The 11,007-nt window shown below is 40.2% G+C and overlaps 1 protein-coding gene across 3 annotated transcripts in view; it reads left to right on the top strand.

Annotated features, from left to right (window-relative positions):
- arhgef3 (Rho guanine nucleotide exchange factor (GEF) 3) overlaps positions 1–9,403 on the top strand; it is a 371,767-nt gene extending 362,364 nt beyond the window's left edge. For all 3 annotated transcript variants that reach the window (XM_068051698.1, XM_068051700.1, XM_068051699.1), the window contains 3 exons: positions 365–535; positions 2,443–2,629; positions 7,937–9,403. In XM_068051698.1, coding sequence (XP_067907799.1) covers positions 365–535; positions 2,443–2,629; positions 7,937–8,286 — 708 coding nt within the window. In that variant the 3' untranslated portion in view covers positions 8,287–9,403. The remainder of the gene's footprint in view (positions 1–364; positions 536–2,442; positions 2,630–7,936) is intronic.
- The last annotated feature ends 1,604 nt before the right edge of the window (positions 9,404–11,007 follow it).

An 11,007-nucleotide genomic window follows, 5' to 3' on the forward strand; every position in this document is an offset into this window, starting at 1 on the left:
ATTTTGGGAAGGAAAATGGAGAGCATTGGGCAGTTTTTAACTTACAATCAAACGTGCAGTTCAGCCCAGATAAATGTATAAGCTCATGCAAAATTTTTGAGGAAAGGGACCCAATATCAATGTGATAAGATTATTCGAAATCCCAGTCCAGGACATGTTGGGATTCAAATTCCAGCTTTGGCTGGCATTACATTCATTCATTGGTTCTTTTGACATGCATTTAGTTGACTTGCTAGAACTTTCTCCTCTGCTGCGGTGGAGTATTGCCACTCTACTGATTTCTTAGTCCATTTAGTGATGGAATCTGTAGAGATATGAGTTTGTGTGAACCATTGTCCATTATTATTTCGCTTCTGTACTCCAGATTAACATCGTTCAAGGGATTGTAGCTGAAATTAACAAGAAGACAGGGGAGTCGGAATGCCAGTATTATAAGGAAAGACTGGTCTTTCTTGAGGAGAGTCAAAAAGACCCTCTAATTGAAAATTCTAAGGTGCTGTGTTGTCATGGAGACTTGAAGAACAATAGAGGAGCAGTAAGTTGTCTGATTTCCTGCTTTAATCACTCCCACTCTCTAGTCCAGTGAGTTATCAGTAGATTATTTAAGAATGATGATAAGATTTTAAATTATATTAAACCTTGATGACCAAAGCTCTGTCGTTCCAAAATGTTGTCTTAGGAGAACTGAGTTTTGACAGAGAAAACAAATTAAACAAAAATGTCTGAAGAGGGATGTGAACAGTTTTACTGCTTGAAGTTTGGCCAACATTATTAGGAATTCCCAACCATTTGCTTAGTAATTTATACACAATCAATTTAGAATTAGATCAATTATGTGGTATTACAATATAAAATCCAAATTTTGACATTAGCCTTTTGCACTTGCTGTTTTCAATGAAGTAAATCTTAATACAAAAAGCAATTTTAAGAAAATTTAATGATGGTGAAAAATGTAAGTGAGAAACTCCCATAGTTTTGGAACCGTTGTAGTAGTTAAGGCTTTGAAGGTGATTTTTGATCAACAAGGAAGTCAAGGATTATGGCGGGGAAGACAGGAAAGTGGAGTTGAGGCCACAACCAGATCAGCCATGAACTTGTCAAATGGCGGTGCAGGCTCAAGGGGCCAAATAGCCTACTCCTGCTCCTATTTCTTGTGTTATTTTGTGTGTGTTTGTGATAATGTACCAGCAAGGTGGCTTCTGTGGCATAGATTGATGATGAGATCTGTTTTGGGAGTTAAGTGAGAGATGAAAGGTTTGGAGCCAGTCTGCTCTTTCAAGCTGTCTCTCTTTAATGTTCCAGCGTCAGGCCAGGCCTCCCTGTTTGATGCTTCTTCCTTCCTTCATCTACAGGCTGACCTTTAGGCAATTGAGGTTAATGGGAAATTTAGCAGGATGAAGATACTTTGAACATTTCTTTAGTATTAGTTCAAAAATATACATGTTTTTCAATGAAATATCAGTAAAGTATTGATGTTTAGTGCAGAAGTAATGCATCATATTAAGATAAATAAACATTTGGTATTTGACTGTGTCTCTGCTGCATAAATCATAAAGCACGATTTGCATTAATCAATACATCCCTACGAGAGGACTTTAAAGCTCTCAACAAGACTTCTTCCCCTAGACAAAGTTAATATTATTTGAAAAATGAGAAGATCATTCTCAACATACAATATTATGAGTTATTAGGCTATGATACAATAGATCTACCGAGATCACATTATATTTGCGAACCATACATAAATGGGCTGTTTATATCAGATCTATAATAGTGAAGCAGCTGGAAATTCCCTTGTCACCAGAAACTTGTAAAAGAGAATTAGGCTATGTGATGGCAAAATCATATAATCATAATAATTCTTCATCACTTTTTATTTGTTTATTCCTTAATACTGCAGCTATTATTTTAATTGCCCTGCTGCTTCCCCTCTTAGTTGGGAGAATGGAATGTTGAAGCTGTAGACTGCTCAAAGTGACCGGCTGACATTAAGTATACTTTGGCAGGGTGTGATTAGTCCTGCCAGTGTTTCTCTTCCATCCCATGCCTGATTCCTGATGGAGCATTGTGTCACTGCACTAATTTCCTAGACGAGAGCTTATGAAGGGAATCCTGAAACACTCCTGCATCGGGAATCTCAATGCAAAGCCTAGCTTCCAATGTAATGGGTAATAAAAATTCAAGAGTAAACCCTCTCCAATGGTCAGATGCCCCTTAAGTATTCTGCAAGATGTGATTTTTCAGCTGATATTAATAACAGGTTTATTAACTGATGGAAACTGGTTTCTTTTGATTTCATTACAATGCTCTCTGCTTGCTCACATCTCATGACCTTTGTATTCTGCCAGTATCATTGTCCAATCTACTAAATCCTGGTTGAGAGATAAATGGCACTTGGAGTATTAGAAGCAGATTCAGGACTGATTTCCTTTCATTTTACAGAAGCTCCATGTTTTCCTGTTTCAAGAGGTGCTTGTAATTACCAGAGTGGTGACATGCAGTGAGCAGCTGTGCTACCAGCTGTACAGGCAGCCCATCCCTGTCGGGGATCTGGTGTTGGATGACCTGCAGGATGGGGAGGTACGATTAGGTGGATCCATTAGAGGGGCCTTCAGCAATAATGAGAGAAGTAAGTACAAAGCTATTCTCTTATCTTTTATTTGTGTTTATAGACATTGCAGTTATTCACACTGAATACTGTTCTTTTTCACTGAAAATGTAGCAGAAGTAGGCGGTGTCAGGTGAATTAAGAAATTTAAGGCTGGATTGTGCAGTCAGTGGCGAAGCGAGGGCGATCGCTGCTGACCTTGAAGAAAGCTGTCCACAAAGATCTAGTAATCTCTGTGGCACGGACATCCCCTTTCCTGGCATCAGTTTGTTTCTGGCATCAAGAAAAGGAGATCTCCAGGTGTCCAGCAACAGTGATACAAAGAACAAAGAACAAAGAAAATTACAGCACAGGAACAGGCCCTTCGGCCCTCCAAGCCTACGCCAATCCAAATCCTCTATCTAAACATGTCGCCTATTTTCTAAGGGTCTGTATCTCTTTACTTCCTGCCCATTTATGTATCTGTCTAGATACATCTTAAAAGATGCTATCGTGCCCGCGTCTACCACCTCCTCTGGCAATGCGTTCCATGCACCCACCACCCTCTGCGTAAAGAACTTTCCACGCATATCCCCCCTAAACTTTTCCCCTTTCACTTTGAACTCGTGTCCCCTTGTAATTGAATCCCCCACTCTGGGAAAAAGCTTCTTGCTATCCACCCTGTCTATACCTCTCATGATGTTGTACACCTCAATCAGGTCCCCCCTCAACCTCCGTCTTTCTAATGAAAATAATCCTAATCTACTCAACCTCTCTTCATTGCTAGCGCCCTCCATACCAGGCAACATCCTGGTGAACCTCCTCTGCACCCTCTCCAAAGCATCCACATCCTTTTGGTAATGTGGCGACCAGAACTGCACGCAGTATTCCAAATGTGGCCGAACCAAAGTCCTATACAACTGTAACATGACCTGCCAACTCTTGTACTCAATACCCTGTCCGATGAAGGAAAGCATGCCATATGCCTTCTTGACCACTCTATTGACCTGCGTTGCCACCTTCAGGGAACAATGGACCTGAACACCCAAATCTCTCTGGACATCAATTTTCCCCAGGACTTTTCCATTTACTGTATAGTTCACTCTTGAATTGGATCTTCCAAAATGCATCACCTCGCATTTGCCCTGATTGAACTCCATCTGCCATTTCTCTGCCCAACTCTCCGGTCTATCTATATTCTGCTGTATTCTCTGACAGTCCCCTTCACTATCTGCTACTCCACCAATCTTAGTGTCGTCTGCAAACTTGCTAATCAGACCACCTATACTTTCCTCCAAATCATTTATGTATATCACAAACAACAGTGGTCCCAGCACGGATCCCTGTGGAACACCACTGGTCACACGTCTCCATTTTGAGAAACTCCCTTCCACTGCTACTCTCTGTCTCCTGTTGCCCAGCCAGTTCTTTATCCATCTAGCTAGTGCACCTTGGACCCCATGCGCCTTCACTTTCTCCATCAGCCTACCATGGGGAACCTTATCAAACGCCTTACTGAAGTCCATGTATATGACATCTACAGCCCTTCCCTCATCAATCAACATTATCACTTCCTCAAAGAATTCTATTAAGTTGGTAAGACATGACCTTCCCTGCACAAAACCATGTTGCCTATCACTGATAAGCCCATTTTCTTCCAGATGGGAATAGATCCTATCCCTCAGTATCTTCTCCAGCAGCTTCCCTACCACTGACGTCAGGCTCACCGGTCTATAATTACCTAGATTATCCCTGCTACCCTTCTTAAACAAGGGGACAACATTAGAAATTCTCCAGTCCTCCGGGACCTCACCCATGTTTAAGGATGCTGCAAAGATATCTGTTAAGGCCCCAACTATTTCCTCTCTCGCTTCCCACAGTAACCTGGGATAGATCCCATCCGGACCTGGGGACTTGTCCACCTTAATGCCTTTTAGAATACCCAACACTTCCTCCCTCCTTATGCCGACTTGACCTAGAGTAATCAAACATCCGTCCCTAACCTCAACATCCGTCATGTCCCTCTCCTCGGTGAATACCGATGCAATGTACTCGTTTAGAATCTCACCCATTTTCTCTGACTCCACGCATAACTTTCCTCCTTTGTCCTTGAGTGGGCCAATCCTTTCTCTAGTTACCCTCTTGCTCCTTATATATGAATAAAATGCTTTGAGATTTTCCTTAACCCTGTTTGCTAAAGATATTTCATGACCCCTTTTAGCCCTCTTAATTCCTCGTTTCAGATTGCGCCTACAATCCCGATATTCTTTCAAAGCTTCGTCTTTCTTCAGCCGCCTAGACCTTATGTATGCTTCCTTTTTCCTCTTAGTTAGTCTCACAATTTCACCTGTCATCCATGGTTCCCTAATCTTGCCATTTCTACCCCTCATTTTCACAGGAACATGTCTCTCCTGCACGCTAATCAACCTCTCTTTAAAAGCCTCCCACATATCAAATGTGGATTTACCTTCAAACAGCTGCTCCCAATCTACATTCCCCAGCTCCTGCCGAATTTTGGTATAGTTGGCCTTCCCCCAATTTAGCACTCTTCCTTTAGGACCACTCTCGTCTTTGTCCATGAGTATTCTAAAACTTACGGAATTGTGATCACTATTCCCAAAGTAGTCCCCTACTGAAACGTCAACCACCTGGCCCGGCTCATTCCCCAACACCAGGTCCAGTATGGCCCCTTCCCGAGTTGGACTATTTACATACTGCTCTAGAAAACCCTCCTGGATGCTCCTTACAAATTCTGCTCCATCTAGACCTCTAACACTAAGTGAATCCCAGTCAATGTTGGGAAAATTAAAATCTCCTATCACCACCACCCTGTTGCTCCTACAGCTTTCCATAATCTGTTTACATATTTGTACCTCTATCTCACGCTCGCTGTTGGGAGGCCTGTAGTACAGCCCCAACATTGTTACCGAACCCTTCCTATTTCTGAGTTCTGCCCATATTGCCTCACAGCTCGAGTCCTCCATAGTGCCTTCCTTCAGCACAGCTGTGATATCCTCTTTGACCAGTAATGCAACTCCTCCACCCCTTTTACCTCCCTCTCTATCCCGCCTGAAGCATCGGTATCCTGGGATATTTAGTTGCCAATCATGCCCTTCCCTTAACCAAGTCTCAGTAATAGCAATAACATCATTCTCCCAGGTACTAATCCAAGCCCTAATTTCATCTGCCTTACCTACTACACTTCTTGCATTAAAACAAATACACCTCAGACCATCAGTCCCTTTGCTTTCCTCATCTGCTCCCTGCCTACTCTTTTCCTTAGTCACGCTGACTTCATTATCTAGTTCCTTACAGGCTTTAGTTACTACATCCTTACTCTCCACTGACCTCATTTGGTTCCCATCCCCCTGCCACATTAGTTTAAACCCTCCCCAACAGCGTTAGCAAAAGCACCCCCAAGGACATTGGTTCCAGTCCGGCCCAGGTGTAGACCGTCCAATTTGTAAAAGTCCCACCTCCCCCAGAACCGGTCCCAATGTCCCAAAAATCTGAACCCCTCCCTCCTGCACCATCTCTCAAGCCACGCATTCATCCTGACTATTCTTTCATTTCTACTCTGACTATCACGTGGCACTGGTAGCAATCCTGAGATGCCTCTGAGGTCCTACTTTTTAACTTGGCTCCTAACTCCCTAAATTCTGCTTGTAGGACCTCATCCCGTTTTTTACCTATATCATTGGTGCCTATGTGCACAATTTGATGTCAGCAAATAGGATAAGTAGCCCATCGCATTGAAATATTCTCAGACAGCGAACCAGGAAGTAAAAATCACTGAATTCCTTCACTTTTAATTTTAAGTTTTACAAAGCGTGAAATAAGTGATTGGGATATACACATGGGATTAAGGTAGAAGATAAAATATCGTAAGAAAACTTTTTTTAAATTATATTTTAATATTTGGAATTTATCAGAGAAATTTGACATTCAACAAATATAAAATTCTTTCAGGGCCAGCAAGGGTGTTTAGCAGTCATTATGAACTTAGTATGCTGTTAAATACCCAGTTACACCTCATTCAAGAAGGTGCAATTTTTTCAAGGGTTTTTACAGCAAGAGTAAGAGAGTAAGAAAGAAGTTCTTGCCAGTTCATAGATTTCTAATTGATTGCATTCAGTGGGGCCCTCAACAGCATGTTGTATTGCGAAGAGTAGAATCACTGACAGCAAATTCTGGATTTCCACTTTTAGTTGCGCGTGTGTGGACTAGAGAAGACGCTATCAGTTTCAGGAGTAATGACTGTGAACGCTGACGTTTTCCCAACATTATTATCGCAAAACATGAGACATACTTTAGAAGCAAATCACATTTGAATATTTGCTTTGTGGTCAAAGCTACTTGGACAAGGAGGATTTTCTGCTTTGTGAAACTTGACCCCAGTAATGAGTCAGCACCTTCAGGAGAGGGGAGAGAATTGTTGGGAAAGAAAGAAAATGGAGCAGGAGGATAAAACCATTCTCTCTCCTCAATTTAACTTGCTATTTTAGTATGAAACTTCAATGTGTTCGGCCTGAACACCTTTCAAATGTATATTATTTATTAGTTTCTCAGAAAATGATATTGTAAGGCTCTTTATTCTATAATGGAATTGAAGTACAAAACTTCACCTGGTTAATATTTTTAATAAACTATGAAGTGGCAATCCAGCTTTTTGATCCAGAAATACTAATGTTTCTTCCTTGGGCACAACCTCTAAGTTAGAACCGAATGCGCTCAATGTTTACATACATTTTGACGGTCAAGTTACCCCCAAGTATCCTCCCAATTTCATTTAGTGTATATCCAAACTTTAAATGGGCATACATCACTGCAAACAGTTTGAGCTCAAGGAAAGAGCTAAACCCACAGCATGTATTTATTTTGTTAAATATGAAAATTTAAGTTTCAACACATTTAACCATCATTCATGCATATCAGGCACAGCGTGTTTATGAACTTTCAACCAGGGAAGCTGTTAAATTTTTAATGCAATTTATACTTAAAGCCATAAAAATCCATTCAAAGAAACAGAAAATACAACGCAGGTTTCAGTGGAGACAATGTTTTAAAAATACTCAAAAAAAAAAAAAAAATTGCAACTAAACACCAGAAGAATGAATACAATACCTTTCTTTCCTGCTGGACCTGAAAATTAGGTCATAATCAAAAGAGACCCCTCCACCTGCACCGCCTCCCCACCCCCGCATCCCTCGCCCCCAAAAAACAAGCAATGTCATTGGTTTGTGCCCAAGTTACACGTCTCTCTGGGTGCAAAAGCACTGGAAACCCTGGGCTGTAGACTCCTGCTTTTACTGAATATTGTTTTAATTATCATTTTTGTTTCTATCTTAGCAAAAAATTTCTTCAGAGTCAGCTTTGTAGATCCTTCTGAAGGGCAGTCCCACTCACTTCAGGCAAATGATGCCTTCAACAAGCAGCAGTGGCTGAACTGCATTAGACAGGCCAAAGAAGCTGTACGGCGTTCATTAGGTGACACAGGAATGTTAGGCTGTGAAAGGCACACCCACCTAACTCCAAATGGGTTCAGGATGTCCCATGAAGAACCAAAGCTTGAAAGAATGGACCAATCTGACAATGAATCAGACTATAGTATGGATACCAGTGAGATTAGTGGGGACTATGAACAGATGGAAGAAACAGACTGTTGTGTAAATCAGAAGAGAATAGAGACAGATGTTTGACATCATCAGTACAATTCGTAGAAGTCCACGGCATTTTACCTGTACAGTATTTGCATTCCATAAGGAGCATTTTGGAAAAGCACTTTTATTCCTTGTGATGGTGTCCTTGGTCCTTTGATTGTGTATACTTCATAAATACTGCCAAATGTGTCTGTAAGCTGGAATTTGTTGTCTCCACTGTTTCTGGTTTAATGTGTTCTAACATCATGCTGATGGATGAAATATTTGATTAATATCTACATAGTCTTGCTGGACAGTAACTTCTCGACGACTGTTATCTTTTGGACCAATTCTATATGGGTTGATAGACTTGGAACCAGCAAGATAGCAGTTCAGGTGATTATACAGAACATCAGGCAACAGTTTACTGCATTTGTGCAAAACTGAACAAAATGCTCAAAACATTTATAAAAATGAACTAAAAGCACCTCATTGTTCATCCTAAGGAGGTATGATCAACGGTTATTGTAATTCAATGGAATTTGTTTAAAGTAATTTCTTCAGGAGGAAGCTGCCTAATAATCACTCTACACTGACGGGATAGATTCCATCACTCAATAGCACAAATGTAACTGCTGTATTTGCCAAATCATGGGTATGTTGCCTAATCTGTTTGCGATTCTACTGGATGGGCTTAAGGCAGAATGTTTGTCTGTCATGTTTTCTTTTGTACATAATGTGATACATCTGTACAGTATATGAGGAATCCGAATGACAGGTTAAAGCAGTAAGAAAAATGGACAAGCCAAAGCATATTCCTTTATTATTTTGAAAAATGTAACGTGTTTAATTTTATCTAGTTGAATTTTTTCTGTATTTATAGTTTTTACACAAGTTGCAAAACTTTGATTTGGCCATTTGTGATTTATTTGAAATGCTTCATTTAAAAAAAAAGAATTCTGCAGGTATCCGTGTCCATTGGCAAGAGAAATAGATGGAAAATAATTTTTTTAAAAGGCTGTTGCAATGTTTAAGACTATGTAATGTAATTACATATATATCCAACAGGAGGAGCTTAGTCCTGGAGGTAATACTATTCATTTGGTAAGCTCCTTGCTTGGAAGAATTGAGAACATGGCTGTTGAAGGAATAAACTCAAGACAGTAATTTTGTAAAAGGAGTGGTTTCTCACTTTTATTCCAGTCAAGTTCTACACATGCACAACTGTTAGTCAAAAAAGAATCCAAATTTATCGTGCATTGAAGGAAAATGAAATTCTTTTGTCTATTAGAATAGGAACAGATGTGATGAAACAATGAAGAATGTTGCATATTGATACGTGGTAAATACAGTTGCATTCTAACAAATGTTTTTTTTAAATGTCTAGGCCTTAAACTTTCTTGAAGAATTAACAAATAAATTACACAACAAATTAGGTACCAGGGACTTTTTTGCAATTCATTTTTAAATTGAGCTGTCAATAAATGGGTACTATTTGAGGATATATAGCAAAGCCCACATTCTTAATGGGATTTTATTCACATAATAGCATAAATGATAAATGCACCTTTTTTTTAAAAAAAAAGTAATTTCATCCCTTAGCTGGACTACTGTAAGGTGCACAAGCATTTTTCATCTTACTCCAATTGAGTCATACTAGGTGCTGCAGGATAAGGAATAATATTATCGATGTTCATGGAGCTGTATGTATCCTGGACACTCTTGACTGCTTGACACCCTCAACAACTGAAGATGGACAAAAAGGGGATGAAAACCTTTATATACACAATACTCCAGTTGAGGCCAAACCAGTGTTTTATACAAGTTTATCATAGCTTCCTTACTTTGTACTCTATACCCTATTTATAAAGCCCAAGATCTTGTATGCTTTATTAACTGCTTTCTCAACCTGCCCTGACGCCTTCAATCATTTACACATATGCCCTCCAGGTCCATTTGCTCCTTTAATTTTCTATTGCCTCTCCTTGTTTTTCCTACCAAAATGAATCACCGCACCCTTCTCTGCATTAAATTTCATGTGCCACCTGTCCACCCATTCCACCAGCCTGTCAAAGTTTATACTATCCTCCTTGGTTCACAATACTTCCAAGTTTTGTATCATGTGAAAATTTTGAAATTCTGCCCTGTATACCCAAGTGTAGGTCATTAATACATGTCAAGAAAAGCAGGGCTCCCAACACCGACCACTAGGGAACTCCACTATGTACCTTCCTCCAGTCCGAGAAACAACCATTCACCACTACTCTGTTTTCTGTCACTCATCCAATTTCATATCCATGCAGCTACTGTCCCTTTTAGAACCATATAAAAGTTACGGCACACAAGGAGGCCATTCAGCCCATCGTGTCTGCGCCGGCTGAAAAAACTAGCCGTCTTGCATGGGCTCTAACTTTGCTGACAAGCTTGTTGTGTGGAACTTTATCAAATGCCTTTTGGAATTCCATGTACACCACATCAACTGCATTACTCTCATCAACCCTCTGTTACCTCAGCAAAACCTCAAGCAAGTTAATTAAACATGATTTCCCCTATGCTGACGGATGAGGATCCCCAGATAGTTGCTTTCCTCAACACATTCTCCCTTTAATTTTGAAGACAGGTAAGTGACTGTAAAGGCTTCCAATACTCTTTTTACAAAGGAGAATAATCTTTCAATAACGTGATCTTATGTAACACTTTATCTTTGAAGTAGGGATGTATGGAATGCAATCAAAAGCCCAGCCAGTACTTGTGCTGTACTACATAACAAGGAATGCAGTT

This window comes from Heterodontus francisci, chromosome 19 (assembly GCF_036365525.1).
Source record: "Heterodontus francisci isolate sHetFra1 chromosome 19, sHetFra1.hap1, whole genome shotgun sequence".
NCBI lineage: Eukaryota > Metazoa > Chordata > Chondrichthyes > Heterodontiformes > Heterodontidae > Heterodontus > Heterodontus francisci.